The sequence below is a fragment of the Carya illinoinensis genome, chromosome 2 (genome assembly GCF_018687715.1).
Source record: "Carya illinoinensis cultivar Pawnee chromosome 2, C.illinoinensisPawnee_v1, whole genome shotgun sequence".
NCBI lineage: Eukaryota > Viridiplantae > Streptophyta > Magnoliopsida > Fagales > Juglandaceae > Carya > Carya illinoinensis.
In genome coordinates, this window is record NC_056753.1 from 35,439,925 (window position 1) to 35,459,614 (window position 19,690).

General features: G+C 36.5%; 2 protein-coding genes and 1 long non-coding RNA gene across 3 annotated transcripts; 2 read left to right on the forward strand and 1 right to left on the reverse strand.

Moving 5' to 3' along the window:
- The first annotated feature begins 1,837 nt into the window (after positions 1 to 1,837).
- On the forward strand, positions 1,838 to 12,846 carry LOC122301354. The gene is made up of 18 exons (XM_043112639.1): positions 1,838 to 2,223; positions 2,649 to 2,870; positions 3,649 to 3,744; positions 4,651 to 4,703; positions 5,032 to 5,128; positions 6,122 to 6,195; positions 6,474 to 6,591; positions 6,812 to 6,922; positions 7,625 to 7,701; positions 8,771 to 8,837; positions 9,516 to 9,581; positions 10,285 to 10,392; positions 10,496 to 10,626; positions 10,813 to 10,879; positions 11,036 to 11,103; positions 11,179 to 11,272; positions 11,943 to 12,013; positions 12,139 to 12,846. The coding sequence occupies exons 1-18, from the start codon at positions 2,074 to 2,076 to the stop codon at positions 12,515 to 12,517; spliced, it is 2,049 nt and encodes a 682-aa protein (XP_042968573.1). The 5' UTR covers positions 1,838 to 2,073; the 3' UTR covers positions 12,518 to 12,846.
- Positions 12,847 to 14,771: 1,925 nt separating this feature from the next.
- LOC122301356 (probable membrane-associated kinase regulator 4) lies at positions 14,772 to 17,587 on the forward strand. Its single transcript, XM_043112641.1, has 2 exons — positions 14,772 to 14,962; positions 16,472 to 17,587. The coding sequence occupies exons 1-2, from the start codon at positions 14,947 to 14,949 to the stop codon at positions 17,446 to 17,448; spliced, it is 993 nt and encodes a 330-aa protein (XP_042968575.1). The 5' UTR covers positions 14,772 to 14,946; the 3' UTR covers positions 17,449 to 17,587.
- On the reverse strand, positions 14,935 to 16,305 carry LOC122301357. Its single transcript, XR_006240176.1, has 2 exons — positions 15,838 to 16,305; positions 14,935 to 15,297 (listed from the first exon to the last, which is right to left on the reverse strand). It is a non-coding gene; the product is annotated as an uncharacterized LOC122301357 (long non-coding RNA).
- Positions 17,588 to 19,690: the final 2,103 nt, after the last annotated feature.

Genomic DNA, 19,690 nt, shown 5'->3' on the forward strand with positions numbered 1-19,690 from the left:
GCCTTCCATCTTCGACTCGCCAATCCATTCTATTCATAGCTGCAAACGGCACATAGGCCAAATCATCAATCATTCCTCCTATAGTCAAGACCTCAATCACTCATTACCACTTGACCTAAATGCCTCACCTAGAGCGCCTCATCTTTTAGCATGTGCAGCAAGGTAATTTTTCCGGCATTATCAAAACCAAGGAACAAGATTCTCACCTCCTTTTGCTAGATATTCAACGATGCTATAACTCCATAAAACCAATCAACAAAGAACATGTTTTCTCCAAGAGAGTTGGCACAACCATATGTCCCATCGAAAATCAATTGTGTGTTTGGAGTTTGAAAAAAAAAGGAGTTGCAATTGGTGTTATAGTCTTGTAGAAAAATTGATGAAAACGAAGGAATGGTACTTACATGTTCCAGTAGAGGTAGGAATGGTGAACGAAAATAGCCGACTGTTAATTTTGATGTCTTGCATGGGAGAATTTGAAGTAAAGTAGTCGAGACACCTAACTCTGTTGTGGAGTTCTATGGGTATTTTTGGTTCAATTAGTCTTCAAATTTATGAAATTTGTAATTTGTGGATTTTTTTTCTATATTTAAATAGAATCTGTTGTGGATGTTGTTGTTTGGCTCACGAGAAAATAAAGAAAAAAATGAATCTTGATGTTGAGTAAGGAAAAGTGAAATGGGTTCCTATTGTGGAGTATGGACTCTATGGTGGTTTTAGTTGTTTGGCTCTTGAGAAAACGAAGGAACAAATGAATTCTAACGTTGAGTAAAGAAAAATAAATAGATTCCTGTTGTGGTCAGGTTATGCGGGTTTGACCCGATTTTATTTTGATTGGGTCAAGTTGAATCTACTTGGTCTTCAAAATAATCCTGGTTAGGTTGAGCCGGGCCTAAACCCACTTATTTCAGACCGAGTTGCAGGCCTAGAACATACTATCAAGACTGAGAATATTACCACTTGTGCTATACCGTGAGGGTTGCATATGATATATTAAATTATGTTAACTCGTGGGCTTTATTTTTGTGATATCTCTTTGTAGTTAAATAATTTTTCAATTGCAAATTTAAATGTTGTTTATATTATAACCCTTGAACATCTATTTCGATTGAATTTTTTAAATAAATTATGAATAATGCTACATATAACCCATAGTTATGTAAGTGCCGCACATTCCATTAAAAAAAGAGTAAAGTATATTATTAAAAATTAATTTTTTCATATGTATCTCATATTTATTCATTTTTTTTAAAAAATATATACAACACTTACGTATTTTATAACTGCAAATATTATTTATCAATTATAACAAATATGGCAAGCCGAGGTCCAACTCAAACAAGACTACTGCAGTCTCATTATCATCTGTACTATTTGGGAAGGAATTTATATTCATTGAATTACCAAAATTAATCACAATCAGAATTAATTATTCCAACCATTAAACCATTTAAGAGATAAATGCATTAGATTAAACATTAGTATTATGTGAAAAATACACAAAGCTATACATAGGAGGTTTTATTGCTTGCAACATTCACTGCAAGAGATAAACTCAGCAAATTGAGCTTTTAAACTTTAAACTATCTATTTATAGAAGTGATGGGAAACGATATCTCAACTTTTTCTTTTATAGAAGTGATGGGAAACGATATCTCAACTATCTCAAAATCGAGCGTTTAAACTTGAAACCATCTATTAATTTAATGCTCAGTTTAAAAAAAAAAAAAAAATGGTATAAGATCCATTTATTATTATGTGGACTTTGTAGTGTGCAGTTCAGACCGTTTGGCTTCCACAGAGCGATAAAACGACGCCGCTTCGGCTACAAAACTTGCCTAATCCTATGATCCTTTTGAGTCGCTCGCAGACCGCTTCGCCCAGTGTCCAAAAATCTCCAAAACTGAAGACTTTTGCACAATTTCTCCGTCGTCCAGTGTCCTAAACCTTCCCAAAGCGTCTTGCATGCTCGATTTAGCTATCACTTTATAATCATCGTCATCTTCTTCTCTTCTTCTTCTTTCCTCTTCAAGATTTACAATCTCTCGGCTATTTCTGGGACTCCGGGTCAAAATGTCGTGGCTTAGATCTGCGGTTAGCAAGGCCGTAGAGGTCGGCAACAAGAACAACCTTACCCGTACCGTCAAGAACTACGCCGATTCCGTCGTTCAACACGCCGGCCAAGCCGTAGCTGGAGGCGCCAAAATCCTTCAGGATCGCATAGTATTGTTCCTATTATCTATCTATTCTGACTTTCTTGCATTTTTCTTTTTCGTTTGATTCGAATTTATTTTTTTGTTCCATTTAGATGTAATACATACATACGTGCTATTTTCATGTTACTTATATAAAAAAAAAATACATGCTATTTTCAAGTTATCTGGTTTTAGTATCTGAAAGAGTGGATTGCCTTATTGGGTGTTTTGGGTTTCCATCCAAATTCTTGAGGCGACTCGTATTAGGAAGTTAATCGAAAATAGCGCAGAATATAATCATCTGAGAGCACATGATTGAATTCACACAGTGGTTTTCGTAGTGGTTGGCGAGACCTACCACTTCTGACAGTTTTTTGCTACAGACAATAAAAAAACGCATTTATTCCGGTTGATACGCTCTATCCGACTCTGTTAAGTTGCACTTATATGCAGGGGACCCGGAATTTTAGAAGTGTTAAACAGACCATTAAAAGACTGGAAGAAGCAGCAGTTTCTTGCACTGGCGCTGAAAGAGTTCAGTTACTGAGAAGATGGTTGGTCGTGCTTAAAGATATTGAAAAATTATCTGGAGCTCCCCTCGAAGATAAAGAAAAGACCCTTGAGCAACATCTTGCTTCGGATGAAGGAAAGGATAGCCCAAAACGACCATCTCTGGTGACTAAACACACCACCCCAACTTTTTTTCTTTTCATTTTCTCTTTTTGAATCTAATATCTATAAATGCTAGGATTGCTGTACTATGATATTATCATAAGCAGTTTCATTTTGTTTTTCTTTACAATGGGAATTCAAATCATTTTAAGGGCGATCATGCCTCTTGGACCGACTGTGTAATGAATTTTGATGGCCCTGATTTTTTCCTCATCAGCCGCAGGGCTATTTGGGCTGGTGGAAACTTTTGAGTTTCCCACATTAAAATCGGTGGTGTTTTTTTATTGGTAAAATCGGTGGTTGTTACCATTTCCTATTGGTATTTTTCAGCTTTATTTATAGTATGAAAACCTTGAAATCCAAAGGGAATTATGTTGAATCAGTGTTTCACATTGCACACTCTATTGCTTAACTTCTCATTACTTCACTTAGAACTTTTTTGTTTTATTTTGTTTTATTACTTCATTCAGAAAATAAAAAATCGAATGCCTTAGCTGTTACATTGCTTGACCACGATAATTGTTATGACCATGATTCTGTCCTCATACATGCTATGATGATTAGAATTTGTACTCGTCAATTATTTATTCTAAAACCTTATCATTTCATCAATTTTTTCGGACCAGTATGAGTCATGTTTTTGCACATTTTAATATCCTAAATGCTCATTGCATGACTGCAAGGTTCCAAGTTAGGGTGAGATTTCTCGTGTGCAACAGTTGGTAATTGGTTGTTATTTGGGTTTAGATAATTGTTCCTAATTTATTTTTTCCTCTTATAGGTGCTGTATTATGACTCTGATCTTGGGGGTGAGCCAATGAATTTTCGTGATGTTTTTCTTCAGAGTCAGGCTTTGGAGGGCATAATAATCTCTATGGTACACTGAACTAACTTCAAGCATTTATATAGTTTTACTTGAAATGTGCTGAGAATCAGTTGAAACTAACTTCAGTATTGTGAAAGAAGTGCCAGTAAGGTGCTTATAGCTTTATTTATAAAGTCAAGAGTTTGGTACGCAAGCCTCAAGCAGCCGGGCATAGGTGTAGAAACAAGATTTTTTTTTTTTTTTAAAAGAAAACTGAATAGCGCACTATTGAAAGAAAAATGAATGAAATAGGAAATCAAAATATGCTGTTACACGTTGAAATTATGTCAAAGTTCCACAATTACTTTATTTTTTTGGTCCAGTAAACTGTAAGATACATTGAAATACTGAGATGCAACTAGTAATTGTTGATTAGTAAGTAGAGGTTAGTATATTTACAATGGATGTTTCCATAATATTTGTAAATTGTTTGATGAGTTTTAGTGTTTTTGGGTGATTTGTGATTGTGGTCTATCTAGAATTGGGAAAACTTTTATGATTTAGTTAGGATGCCAATTGTGTTCAATTCTCGGCAGTCAAGAATTGGGTTAGCGTTTAAGTGAGTCCATGCGTGCATATGGAAATTCTTTGAAGTCTGATCATGTTCAATGAAGGATAATCAATGCATGATGATTCTATTATCTATGAAGATTAAAATTTGCCAAATATTTACAATTTTTTCCCTGAGGCCTAAATGGTTTGCTAATTTACGGGGTTTTTTGTTGTCTGTCTAAATATTGGATTAAAGGAAATAGTGAGCCATACCATTGGGCCCTTTCAGTCTAGCGTATGCCTTTATTCTCAATATTTAGACAATGCTCACTTTTCCTTTCATGTTGACACTAATTAAAAAATCTCTATGTTTTGTAATTGCTAATTATGGAGGTTAACACAGGTTAACTCTTTTCTGTGCCTCAGATTCTTGAAGCACCAGTCGAAGATGAAGTTTCTCTGCTCCTGGAAATGTTTGGGTCAGTCCTCTCACCATCGCAGCTTGTGGTGGATTATGGGAGAGAAGTTCCTGCATTTATTTAGTATCTCACTGGAATTAAAAAATCCTGAATCAATTCTTTTTTATATGTAAAATGTTAAAAATAGGTGTAGCCAAGTACACAGGGTGTATACAAGAATCTTCAATCAATTCAATTTTAACATGATGAGGAAATGGATTTATTTAATCTTCAATTTTGTATTCTCTTTTGCTCTTTTGAGGCAAATGTAGTATAGGTTTTCATAATTATTGACTTGTGTTCATCCTTAAGAAGATCTGAATCTTTTCTACAATATTATCACCTGCAGGCTCTGTCTTACTGGAGGAACAGAAGTTCATAATGCAATAGTGAGCAGCATACAGGATCTGGCGAAAGCTTTTTCAAGCTACCAAGATGAAGTATTGGTAAATACATATAAACAAACATTAAATTTAAAAGAAAACCACCATTTCAATGTTTAATTTCTTTATGTGCAAAGTATGCCCCTATGAGCTGGGTTATGCCTCAGTGGGTGCTGGATTTGATGCCTTGTTGGTGTAGTTCTGTTAGTAGCCATAGCTACTTAGAGATTTGGAAAAGCTCCCTTTTGTGTCTGATGCGGTGTATCTGGTGGGAATGTAATCCTTGGACTTTTGAAGATTGTGAGTGGACTGTGTTAAGAGCCATAAGCTCAATTTTACTTATAAAACAAAAAGAGCCATAAGCTCAATTCTCCTTATGTATGGATGGCATCGTGCAATAGTGTCGGCTCCTAGCTTTCTCAATTTTAGGGAATTGTGTTCTTCTTCATCCCTTAGTTGGGTGTTTCCCAATGCATACTCCCTGTGTATATGGGTTGTGCCCCTTTGTGCTTTGGATAAAATTTACCTTATAAAAAAAAAAAAAAATGTAAGAAGCGTGCTTTACATACATACATGCACACATGAAGGGATTTTGGCCATCTAGTGCTTGGAAAAGTATATTGTGTTACCTTTCTACAACTTCCCTTGGACCAAATAAATAAATAAATCATCCCCAAGTCTGCTGGGTTGAAGAGTAGTTTATACTTCTACTCCTGTAATTCTTTTGTCACCTTTGATAGGAAGTAAACCTTTTCCTATAGAAAAGTACAACAGCAATATTAAAAACTAGGCCAAGGAAAAAAAAAGGAAAAGAAAAAGAAGAAAGAATAAAAACTAGGTCAAGGAAAAATAACCCAATAGAGAAAAAAAGAAAAGAAGAAGAAAGAAAAGAAAAACCCAGGTTACTTCAAATGTTACAGAAGTACTTAATTTTGATAACTAATTCTTGTGGCGCCACCCCCTTTCTCGATAAAAAGTATTTAGAGTTATCTTTTTTTTTCTTCTCCTTGTGATTTTGAGTGACATACAGTTTATTGATGTGTATTTCATTTGCAGGTGAAGCGGGAGGAATTGCTTCAATTTGCGCAAGGTGCCATTACAGGGTTGAAAGTCAATGCTGATCTTGGAAGGTGAGGACAGAACAGCTCAGCTGCTCAAAGTGATCTGTTGCAAATGCAATTCCTGTTTGCCTACAAGTTTTTTGCTGCTTTTGTATTGGTTATTTTTCCTTTTTCAACTAGCATGTTCCCTTTTATTTCTATTCTTGTTACTTTGCTAGCCCCCATTGGTGCTTATCTCTTGGGTTGCATCCCTTTTGGTGCTCATATTATATGTATTAAAGAAAAAAAGAAAAGCAAAAGGAACAAAGTTAACAGTTTTTTTCTTTCTTAATTTATTCGATTTACAGAATGGATGCTGAAGCCATTGATCTCAAGAAAAAGCTTGATGAAATTGCAGCTTCCCAGAAGCAGTTAGATGAAGGCCGTGCAAACGCACCCAAAGAAACAACTTTAGCAACAATAGAGGTGAGCCTGCTTTTTGTGAATAGGCCAATCTTATTGAATACAAAATTTTTTTCATTGAATCCGGATCTTTCTTTCTTTCTTGATGTGTATGCTAATAAGTGTTCTGGAAAGCAAAAAAACTTTTCTACCCTTTATTGAGTGGGAAGCTATGAAAAATGGAGCTTGGTTGCTTCATGTTTGTGGTAGGCTCTAACTTATAAAAAAAAATATGTTTGTGCAGGCTCTAAAAGAAGCGCTTGCACATATTAGAGTTTGTTCCAGATTGGAAGGTCTCTTATTGAAAAAGAAATTTCTAAACAATGGAGATACTCCTGAGGTTCATGCTCAAAAGGTATGCTTCTCTCTTGCTGTTGGACCACTGCTTGTTACATTTCTCAAACATAGATCATACCGTGCTTTTGTTGTGTTTTACGGCTACAGTCCCAGTTTCTGATTTCGGTGAGTGTATTCGGGTCTTTTAGGTTTACCTGCAGTGCTACACTGCAAGTTCTGAGAATTGATTTTGTGACACACCATATATGGGTGCAATTTTACTAGGTTGAATAATTTTTAGTCATTGTATGTATATAGGAGCTAAGGAATTGGAACAAGATAATGAAATTAGTAATTTTATGATAAGTGGCACATTGCATGAGTAGTATAAAGGTCAATGATTTTGAAGGGCTTGATAGTGGTGCTCGGCACAAGCTGACATAGTTGTCTGGAAAAAGCAATGTGCCATTGCTAGAAGGAAGAACTCTCGGACTAAAAGATGAGTGCAGACTTGTTCCATACATGGGTAATCTCTCTATTGCACATTAGCTTGATCAAAAAGCATATTGGCACGATATATACTCGTCAATTCTGCAGTCTTGGCTATATATGTCTTAGACATTAGATTGTCTGAATATTTTAAGTGGCCTTCTCGTAGTGTGAATTGATTACATTTAATTTGTTTCTTTTTTATTTGCATGTGTATTAATCAGTAATGCTAACGTTCCTTAAAGGTTTTCAAAAGTTACTGTCACCTCTATTGTCTTATTCCTACAAGCAGGTTGACAAGTTGAAGGTCTTATCAGAATCTCTTGCTAGTTCCACGACAAAAGCTGAAAAACGTATTTCTGATCATAGGTAGAAATCATACTTAAAATTCGTGACCTCAAATCTAAATTTTACTGCACTTATGCGCTGGAAGATGTTTTTCATTCAGTTGTTATTATATTGTTGAAACACTTATTAAAACACTTTATGCTGTTATCTTAAAAATTAAGTTTGGCAAAAGGCATAAAAAGCATAATGCCATGTTTTCATAACAAGTCACTAGCATTATGCCAGAGGCATTGAAATTCTCAAGTGGAAGAGGAAATTCATTCTATGAGGCCATCTCTAGCAATAAGGACAATCTGTTTTCTTGGAAGAGTATTTGGAGGACTAAGGCTCCTCTCAAGGCAGCTTTCTTCTTATGGACAAATTCATTGGGGAACATCCTGACTATAGACAACCTAAGGAAACGAGGACTTATCACAATTGACTGGTGTTGCATGTGCAATAAGAATGGAGAGCCAGTGGATCACTTGCTACTTCATTGTGAATTTGCACCTTGTGGGATGATGTCTTTAGTAGAGTTGGGTTATGCCTGAAAGGGTGGTTAATCTTTTCACTAGCTTGAAAGATTTATACGACATCCCGCAGATTGCAGCATTTTGGATGATGGTCTCCAAATGTATTATGTGGTGCATTTGGAGGGAGAGGAATGACTGAAACTTTGAAGATACGGAACACTCCATGGACGATCTCAAAATCTTCTTCTTCAATACTTTATTTTTTGGGGCAATTGCTATAGATTTCAATGGGCTTAGCTTCAATGCTTCCCTTGTATCTATATCTAGTTCTTGACTAGGTGTTATCTCTTGTATACGTTCTGTGTACTTGGACCACGCCTATTATCCTTATAAATATTTTTTCTTTACCGATAAAAAATGTTAAATTGGGATCCTGGAGGGTTCTTCATGAAATCCCAACCATACCAACCAACAGGATGCAATGCAAACCTGGACCCTTTTACAATCACTTCTGGTGCTCATCTAAAAAAAATGACTAGCTGATTGCTTGAATATAATTAATGGCATTATTTTGTATTTAATCCACTATTTCTTTTTTTGTTACGTTTCAAACTATTCGTTCTCTTCCCTGTTGGCAGATTACAGAAAGAGGAGGCACTAAAAGTTCGTGTAGCCAAAGCAAGTGAAGTTAGTGAAAGAGAGAAGGTAACTTGCTTCTACAGCAATGCATTTTTCTTCTCTGGTACCAGTGAACTGTAAGAGATAAGAAAAAGACACCATTCTCCTACAGTTATCAGTAACACTCAGAAAAGCAAGTATCATGAGGTTTATTTATTTATTTATTTTTATTTTTTTATAATTTTAAAGAAAGCTTCGTATTTTCTCATTTAATTTCCATTTTGGGATGAGAATTACTTCAAAATTATATGGAAATAATTGTCATGCAAAGTATTAAAAACATTAAAAGATTGAAGTAACGCACGTGTGCACATCCACATTTATATGTGTTTATGTATATATAGAAATTATTATGTGGACAAGTTTTGACATTTAAATGGTTTAATGGTTTATGCTGTTTTACAATTATTGAGAACATCTCCATCTATGTGGATGCATCTCTCGCTATCAAAAACATCATGTTGCCTGCTTTCATAATGTTTCTCACTTAATGGTACCACATAGTTGTGTAACATATAAAAGGTGGGTGGATGCTTTGAAGATTTATTTGACAGTTAGCAGCAGTATAGCTTCCTTTGTGTTGCTGATCTTCCTATGCTTTATGGTAGATATGTGGTACAAGGCCATGCTTGATACAAGCTTGTGGCTTTTACACTTCCTGTTCCAATTTGTTTTAGGAGAAAAACTCCATAATTTTGTTTCCAGGTATTAGCAGCTGAGATAGCAGAACTCGAAACACAAAGAGATGATCTTGAAGCTGAATTGAAAAAGGTTTTTTCTGCTTTCTTTTTCTTCCCCCTCTCTATTGTCAAAAACTATTATTTGTATTACGGGGAGAAGTTTTCTTGTCATGTTTGATTCTCTTCTCACATGAAACTCGACCTTTACCCATCTCTTCAATAGTTTAAATCCAATTGTCAAAATGGTTCTCTTCACCTATAATAGTTGATCTCATTTTCTGCACTTTTTATACCATTGGATGCTTTTAATATACTTTTCTTTTTGTTTCTTTTGTATAACAAATACGAACATTTTCCTTTGTGATAAACTTGTATTCAAAGCTCGCTCTTTCAATCATGGAATGTAACATATCACACACACCAGTCTTCAAAACTTAATTAATATTTACTTATTGAAAAAGTTATTAATGTCTAAAATTGCCAAAGAACAATCTGCCTTATAACTATTATGGGACTACTTATTATGATGAGAACTCATGCCTTAAATACATGCTTTGCAAATACCTCTAACATTGTCAAGGCTTCAATCTTATACCAAAGTCACTATTCCGTAATCTTGTCTTTAGAGTAGTTTCAAAGAAGTTTGAAAGTCAATCAACAAGGGCTTGTCAACCCTTTTTTAGTCATTTTAGTAACCTTGTTATTATTGTCTTTTTTCTTGCCCTCCATTGATTCTGAATTTTTTTTATAAGTCATTGATTGTGAATATTTTTAAGCCGGTGCATGTGATGTAGGTTAACATTTCCTTGGCTGCTGCTCATGCACGCCTTCGCAATGCCAGAGAAGAGAGAGATCAGTTTGAGGAAGCTAATAATCAGATTGTTGTTCACTTGAAAACGAAGGTCTGGATTCTTGTTTTATGGTGATCATAATTTTTATGCATTGCATCTATACTGGCTACTTACCATTCAAATACCCAAAATATCCTATGTAAAATGTTTATAGGAAGATGAGCTTTCCCAATCCATAGCCTCAGCTAGGGTAGAAGCAGATGTTCTCAGCACATGGATTAATTTTCTGGAAGATACTTGGGTTCTTCAATGCTCGCATGCAGAAACTAAGGAGAAGCAGGTCAAGTATGTACCTTGACTGAGTGTATTGACTATTGAGTAATGCCCACCAGGGAATTTTTCTTTTTAAGCATTTTCCATACATATTTCTAACTGTCGTACCCATTGGACGCTAAATGCAGTGGCCCTTACTTCCTATTCTTCCATATGTTTCATGCATGGTTACTTACTATTCCTTCTTGCATTTACTAGTGATGAACTGGAGAGGCATGAAGACTATTTTGTTAACTTGGCCATTCATCTCCTTTCTAATTACAAGGTGTGTTAATATTCTTCATAATAAAGATTTTTTCCAGTCTACTTATCCAAAAAAAAGAAAAAAGATTTATTCCAGCAATGGAACCTAAAGTAGTGGATAAAGTTGTAAGCTCTCACTTTCTCCCCTGCTCTAATCCAACTTGTACCCCTTGTGCAGAAAGAGTTGGGGCCATCAATCGGCTGTATTCAAAAATTTGTGGATAACTTAAAGAATTTGAGTGAGGGGTAATGCCTCTTGTTGCACTGAGATTGTTATGACCTATATAACGCAGTTTATTAATTCTTTTACTGATGAGACAGGTCAGCGGAGGCATCAACTTTGGATAATGAGGATTCTAAAGCATTAAACCCAAGAAAAAATCTCGAGGAGGAATATTTGGATTATGAAGCCAAGGTACAAATTACTAAAAGCTGTAATTTATTTCACAGTACTAAGATATTGATATGTTCATGCTTACAATATCAAAGCTTCATTTATGGATTCTCTTTAACTGTATTGGAAATTCTACCTTTCGGCTAATTTTTTTTCCGTGCTATCATCTTTCAGCTTGGTTTTTAAAAACGCAAAAGCTTGAAACTACTTTTCACCTATACCAATTCTGCTTCAGATTAAGCATCATGAATGGGGTTGCATAATAAGCTAAGACTTACAAGTGTTTATTATATGCACGACATTTCCATCAACTCTGGATAATCCAAGATTTGTTACAGATTCAAATCCCAGCAGTAACTCAGACATCTTGGGTTTGATTTCACATTAGGAGTTTTCTTGGATTATCCGGAACACATGTAATGGGTGGGGGGGTCATGTATTTGGGGTTTATCCCCAAGGGAGGGTCTGAAAAGCCCTGCATTGGTGAGTTCCACGTCATTAAATTGAGAGAGAAAGGATGAAACAAAAAGAAAAGAAAAGAGATTGGATTGATAAAAATGGGATGGAGCGGGAGGATGAAGCTACGCCTTCATTTTTTTCTATGTATCTGGTTCTTTGTGAAGAAAGGAATGGAAGGGGGAAAAAAACAATAGACATCTTATACATGTTATTTGATTTGTTTTTGTGTCAGATCATAACCACCTTCAGTGTAGTGGATAACATGAAGGAGCAATATTATGCTCAGGAAGGGAAACATTCCAGGTTCAATATTATGGCCATGACTTCACCTGTTATGTTTTTTGCTTCATTGACTTTTTTTTGGGGGGGGGCGGGGGGTGTCCTCCGTTTTTCCTTTAAAGTGATTTACTTGGCCTCCCTTAATCCAGGAAAGACGATTTGATGGTCAAGGAGCTTTTTGATGACATTGAAAAGTTAAGAGCAGAATTTGAGTCTATTGAGAGACCAATCTTAGAGATGGAGACACCAACCCCAAAGGCTGAAACTCAATCTGTTGAGAAGCAGCAGAAAGCTCCATCTCCTCCTCCAATGCAGGGTACTGAAACACTAGAGGCTGAGAAAGACAAACAGCCAAGATCACCTGCAATCATGGCAGAGCAGATGCTAGACACTGAAGCAGAACTTGCGAAGTTGGAGTCCGAGTTTGGGAAGGTTGGTCAAGACTACAATGCAGAGGAGATTGGTGACTGGGAATTCGATGAGCTTGAAAGAGAATTAAGAGCTGGCGATTCGGCAACAAGCAAATAAACCTTCTACTGCATACATGGCTATCCTGTTATCCCAAGTGTAGTAAACAAGCAAGCATATGTATAAGTACGATATACATTTCTGTGTCTCTACGAAGCTAAATTTTAGATATCAAGCTTCTCTTTGTAACTTCCTTGTAGCAATTTATACAGTTTCTATTTTTTTCATTCTTCTGTAGATTCTCAAACTTGTATCTTGTTTTAAGGAACGTATTAAACAAATCAAGTAAGCTTGTATGGAAGTAAATGTGGAACCTTAAGGATGATTTCTGCTTGCATCATTCAAGTGCAACATTCGTGTAAAAGGGGTTAGTCAACAGTTATTTATAATCTCTCTCTCTCTCTCTCTCTCTCTCTCTCTCTCTCTCTCTCTCTATATATATATATATATATATTTATATAATTGTAAGGGTTGTTCTGCCATATCTTACTCCGTTCCCAAGACTGCCTACTTTTGAGTTGAGAATGTGGCCACAATTGTCTCCTTGGACAAGGTGGTTGGTGTTGAAGGGGGCCTGTCGTGCTTTCTCACTCAGAAACAAAGGACGGAAATGTGAGTTTTTAAGGTCTCTGTTAAATGTTGATTCGTCAGAGAAGTTTGCGGATATAAAAAATGTTGATTCGTCAGAGAAGTTTCCGGATATAGAAGTTGAAATCTGTTTTATCTTTGTAGAACATCATTATTGTGGAGGGTTTCATGCTTTCAGCACTAGGGTACACAAGCTATTGGGTGGGAACCCCTCGCACAAAATCCCTTCAAAAGGCAGTTTGTAAATTGACTACCAAAACACATTGCCCGGAACTGTATATGTGCTGTTACATTTTAATTCTTTTCTTGGTGCTGGTTGGATACCTGGCAATGGAGCCCCCAATGGTCTGCTCTACTGGTTTATCCTTGTACCATTCAGTTTACTACTCTAAGCATCCAGCTTTCCTGGGTGGTGGTGTGTCATTTAGATGGATGCATGTATGGGCCGTATGGCTGTCCTTTGCTTGTAATTTTCTCTTTTGTTAGGCAGTATTTATCCCTGCAAACTCTTCATCCAACACATTGACTCATCCATTATTTGCTATGTAAAAGTTACGACTTACTATTATCTTCACTTCTGACCAGAATGCTCTAGATTTTTTAGGGAAAATTTAGTGGGGACTTGTTAAAAAATCAGTCATTCTTAACTGCTTTGCAGCTAAGCCATACCCTGATACACACCATACCATGCTCTGAACACAACTAAAAAGACTTTTACAAAACTTGCATGAAATAATAGGAGTTGATGTGTTTAATCTCTTGTGTATGCAACAGAAACAATACAACTCTAACTAAATGTCTCGTTCTTGAGAATGGAAGGTTCTAATTATTTCATTGTCAGTGGCTGAAGACGTGTCTGTACAAGAGAGAATGCCAAACATAGTGTGGTGTGTGTCAAATGAAGAAGCAATTAAAAAAAGAAAGTCTCGAGCTGCGCAAGCATTCCATCCAGAATTTCCATTCCCCACCATGTATTGTCGGATCGTAGGTTGGTTCTCTGTCTCTCTGCTATCATTGTGTTAAGCTTTCAGTAAGGTCAAACGTTTGGTAACTGATAATTTTAAAAAAATTAATCCCAATCCAAATAATTTTAGACCAAAACAAGTTCAATCATTTCAAATATCTCATCTTGTTTACGTAATCAGCAAAAAAAAAAAAAAAATATTTTTATGTTTGATGAATATATCACGAAGGGGTTGACTCAAGTGGTGAAGGTCTTGGTTTTGGGATATCACCATTTTCAAGATCTAAGATTCAACACTTCATGGATGCAAATAATCATTTTAGGCCAAAACTTTAGTGAAAAATCAGTGATTTAACCAATTCCATAAAGAGAAACTTCTTAAAATGCAGTGTACAAGAACGAAATTTACTTTATAGGGGTGGGTCCAAAGGACCCCATGCCATAACCAATTCCGTATAGAGAAATTTCTCAAAATGAGGTGTACAGGATCATAATTTACTCTGCACGACTCCATGAGAGGTTTCCGACGTAAAAATAAAAACAAATTTAAAAAAAAAGGTTTGTTGAATATTGGGCAGATGCATTTGTTGATAGCATAATCGTGAAGAAGATCAAACAAATTTCTGATAAATGATTAAAAAAAATTAACAAAAAAGTAAAACAAACCCACCCAGGTATCCAGTGAAAGTGATAAAAGCACGCGAAGTATAAAGTCGTTCTTTAGTATTGGTTTCCTCCAATCGAATGGAAGACTTTTTCCCAGTTCATGCTCTTTTTTAAATTTTTTTATCTCTGGTGCACGGAGACAGACGAATAAAATATTATGTTTTGAAAGTGCAGAAGCCATGTTTAAAGCTATAAACAGGTTCGAAGTTTGAATGTGGCTGATAGTGATAGCCGTAGGGGCTTGGAGAGTTCTGCATAAAAAACCAGAAATATGTATTACTTTTCAGGTACGTTCTCTTAATCTGTGACTACCAAGTTCCCTGATCAAATTTAAAATCAGATACGTGCAGTACTTCACCCATCTCAAACATTTCGTGTGTTTTCTCCTATTTTTCCTCTAGATAAGATATATAGATCAATCAAGGAAAGCCATAATCTAAGCTATTCCAGACATGACTTAGATTATGTAGTACAATCAATCTGCACTATTAGAGACAATACATGTAGTCACAACAACCAGTAGGATGATTGCCATTTCACACGAAGCGGACAGAGCAGCAGCAAAGCCATCTTCTTAAAACCACAGCTCTCCATTTTCTTACAGCCAAAATGAGTGATATTCCTGCAAATAAGCCACACAAGGCTGTGAAATCATTACTTGTCTCAAAAGCTTAAACTGATAGAAAGAGAGATTTTATTATTTATTTTATATCTTAACACTCTCTCTTACATGTGGATCAGACTCTCACTAAATGTGTGGCCCAAGAAGTAAAATATTTAATTAAATAGATGTAGAGTGTAGAGTCAGTTCGAACTCAAAACAACTTTACAAAGCAGACAACACTTCACTTTACAGGAAGTAGCATTGGAATCCATTTGTCTTGTTGGGAGGCATGGAGGCACTTCAGTTAGCAAATCTTCATTTTGATGCAATTGGGGATATCATTCAGATCACACTTCAAGCAGTTTTTCTTTTTTTTTTTTTCCAACAAAATTAGAGTTTGGTATTGTCAATCGACGAGCCCTCTCTCAAGACGAACTTAACTCATAACCTAACCCTAACAGGCTAACACACCGAGGAAAAAGTAGTTTCGCGCCTGTGGGTATTGAAAATAGACATGAGTCTTATCTTCTTGTTGACAATATGAAGTTACATACTTACCTTGCTTCCATGTGGGTGTTCTAGCCTTAAAATTTGATGGCGATGTTGCCTCTATGTGACAGTCGAGAATAAGGAATACAGGCATATGGCCACAAGAAATAATCAAGAATTGATGATGACCCCAAAGTGCTTTGAAAGAAAACAGCTTGGGAGAGTATAATACTGCCTAATTCACTTTAAAACCATTACTGGTTCTCATTTAACTCCTTCAAAAGAAGCTTTATCAGAACAAGACGGCACTCTTACCATTTGTTAATCATAAATATCAATAGTGAAAAGGCAATGAGCCACAATAAAAGAGAGACGTAGACAAGGGTCAGTGCTGAGACATTAGAAAAATCCCATAATTTTGTCTGCGTCTTATATTTGGACGCATTCGAAGATTTATAAAAATTATGACTATTCCCGACAGTTTATTTGTTTCCATTCATCCACGCTTTTAGAGGGAGGACTATCCGTCATCCCCCCTCGAAATGCTCAGCTCCCCCCCCCCCCCCCCCCCCCCCCCCCCCCGCCCGAAAGATAAGCTGCTTCATTGTGTGTGTGTGTGTGTGTGTGAGAGAGAGAGAGAGAGAGAGAGATTAACAATAAAGAGTTGAAATGGCCGTGAACCTCCCATCATGTGATCATGCAGATGATGACTTCATCGACATGGAAATCAGCTCATACTCGAACTTCCCATGCCATTCTGTTAGCTCCCCTCCGCACAACAGAGAGTTTGAGTTCCAAATGTCTTCCGGCTCTCAAGAAAGAGAGCATACAACTTCCCCAGCTGACGAGCTCTTCTACAAAGGAAAGCTCCTTCCTCTTCACTTTCCCCCACGTTTGCAAATGGTAGAAAAACTCCTGCAAAGCTCCGGCTCTGCTTATGATACAAGAAAAGAGATCTTTGAAGAATGCTATAGCACTCCATTAAACACTACTGCCCCGACACCCACTTCTCATACCCCATTTGAATCCTGCAATATCTCACCCTCAGAATCTTTCCGGGCTAGTAGAGATCAGTTGAGCCTAGAAGAGTATATCTCGGACAATTCAACTGAAGTCAGTGGCTTCATTGGTGAAAACCCAAATAAGTCTTGGACCAAAAAGCTCAAGCACTCCTTACTTGGTTTAAAGCAGAAGGCTTCCAGGGCTTACCTCAAGTCTATTTTCAGTAAATCTGGTAGTTCAAATGAGCCCTGCACAACGGCTACAAAGGATGCAGATGAAGGATCGATTTCAAAAGCCAAGAAATACATGAATAACTCTATAAAAGAGTCAAACAAAACCCCGTTGGGACAAATTCAGAAGGATAAATGCTCGACGTCAAAAAGCATCACAAGGAGCATTGACAAAGACAACGATGCTGAGAATGGCGTCGGTCACCATAGGAGATCGCTGTCAGTGGTTATCAAACGCCATTCAACAAACAAGTCTTCATCCTCATCTGTCTCTTCTTCATCTTCATGCTCAAGCAATTCAGATGGGTTCCATGAGTTGCAATTTCTCAAGAGATGCAGCAGCGCAAGTTCAGATATCGAGATGTCAATTCAAGGAGCAATTGCTCATTGCAAGGAGTCTCAGCAGCTGTTCCACTCCAGGAAGACTGTTAGTGAAGTTGGGTTTTAATGATTGCTGCCAATTTCCAGGATTGCAGTTCATGAAGATCAAGAAAGGCCAGACCTTTGCAGAGGTTTTTGTGTTTTTTTTTTGGGGGGGGGGGGGGGTTGTCGCAAACAAGGAGGAGTAAGATGTTTTAATTGGTTAATGATGTTTTCTTACCCTTTTTTCCTTTCATAATCTTGATTTTCGCCATGCTCCGATCCAAGACTAGAACTATGGCTTTTTAGACAATTTAGACCAGAACATCAAGTGGACTTTGTGAAAATACACAAAAAAAAAAAAGCTCCCTTCCTCAAAATAAGTTGTAACGAAGAAAAATGAATGAGGTTCTTCGTCTAGATTAGATGCCTTTCACTTAGTTAGAATTTAACAATCTAGGTTTGATTGATTGGGAGATTACACATATAAAATCTTCTTTTATTCACAAACTGTGAACCTTTGATTTTTGAAACATGAGCTGAATATCTTCCACCCAGGTAACAAGTCCACTTTTATGCTTGCAAACTTCTAACATCTATCTTTTCTGGGCCTTTTGCTGCTCCTAAATGATTCCAGTTCAGGGATCAATGAGACATCACTTTCAATTTTCAGTATACTGTAAACCTCAAAATCTGGTACTGAGTATGATTTTATACCCTTGTTTCTTCTGACATGGAAGCTATACATGTGTCGTCTTTATTCACCTGTCTTATACTGACTCATCAGGAAGTGGATCGGATGTTAACCCTTGCAAAATAAGAGAGACAATCTTTTCAAATTTTTACGAAGTGAAAGCAAACAATCATTTTCCACAATTGGGTGATTATGAAGTGAAAATGAAAACAAAAATTAAAAGAAATCCATCTCTTACACAAGATGACATCGTTTGTCTAAACTACATAAAGATGAGTATCATTTTGTTCTACTCAATTATCTATTCATGGAATCAATAATGACTGGAAGCCCGCCCATCTGTCCAACTCTCTAAAGCAACCAAGAGTTAATCCTGCCTCCCTTAAATATGCCAAGTGCTGCCTAATGGCAACACACGTTCCTTTTATAAAGTTATAGAAAGCTGCTGAAAATGGGGCAAAGGCGTTAAAATTATTAGACCGCCCATAGATGCACGGGTAAACTAAAACAACACCAACAAAGCTAAGCAAAGCAAAGACCATAACTAATATGAGAGGAAATCTTCAGGTGCAAGCAAACAGCCTTTCATGTATCTCTTTTCCCATTCTTTTCATTTACGTGGTGGGTCTGCTCAACCTGAAACTAAGAATACATGTCAGCCAGAGTTTTGACAGGATTAGAGCCAAAGGAAAGCAATAAAAATGCAAACTTGATGTTGTTAAGCACTGAGGGAAACCCTTTTCTCCACCCAGCTTCCACGTATATCTACAAGGAGAAAGAAGGAAAAGGATACCTAATCACATCAGCTTGTCCTTTTTGTTACTTGAGTTTTTAAAATAATTAATCCCCGAAGAATTGTATCCAAAAGGTTATGGATCAAACTCTGCCTTACATTTGGTTTCGGCACGGAAAATATTTTAGTTAAATGGTGGTTGGTTTCAAAGGAAAACATCCACATGAGGTGTTCGATAAAATGTTTCTGAAACGCCGTGCAAGACTTGTTTTTGCATATCAGACTACAGGAAGTACGATCTATTTAATCATTTTCGCATCTAAATTTAGGCGGGAATTGTAACATTCAAAACTGTCTCTATCAGATAAGTATTTACAACTTGGCTGAAGATTACAACATTCAACACTAGTCTATATCTCATAGAGCTGCTAGCAATGCCTTCAGCTATAGGGAACTGAAAATCACAAAGGAAATGATAGGGGTGATTCTTTCGGACTTCATGCATATCTCTGCAGAGGTCATCATTTATCTAAATGCGTGGCCCCAATTGGAGTTAGAGTTGATCTTAACTCATCTCGTCTAATATAATCATTATAATTTTTTTAAACTACCATACAAAATATAATAAACAATTCAACTTTTTTAAATCTCAAAACAATAATAATATTAAAAAATAATATTCTAACAATATTCAACTTTAAACTTTCATCTGCTCATTCTATCTCAACTCATTATCCAAATCTCACCTTGTATGGCCACACTCTTGGCATCGGGAATTGCGCGGTTAACTTGTGTTACTGAGGTGTGCATCTGTGGTTTCTCATCTTATAAGAATATTTTGATCATTTGGAGTTTTGGACAGACCCAGAAACAGAAAAATAGAATCGTCCAAATGCATTAACG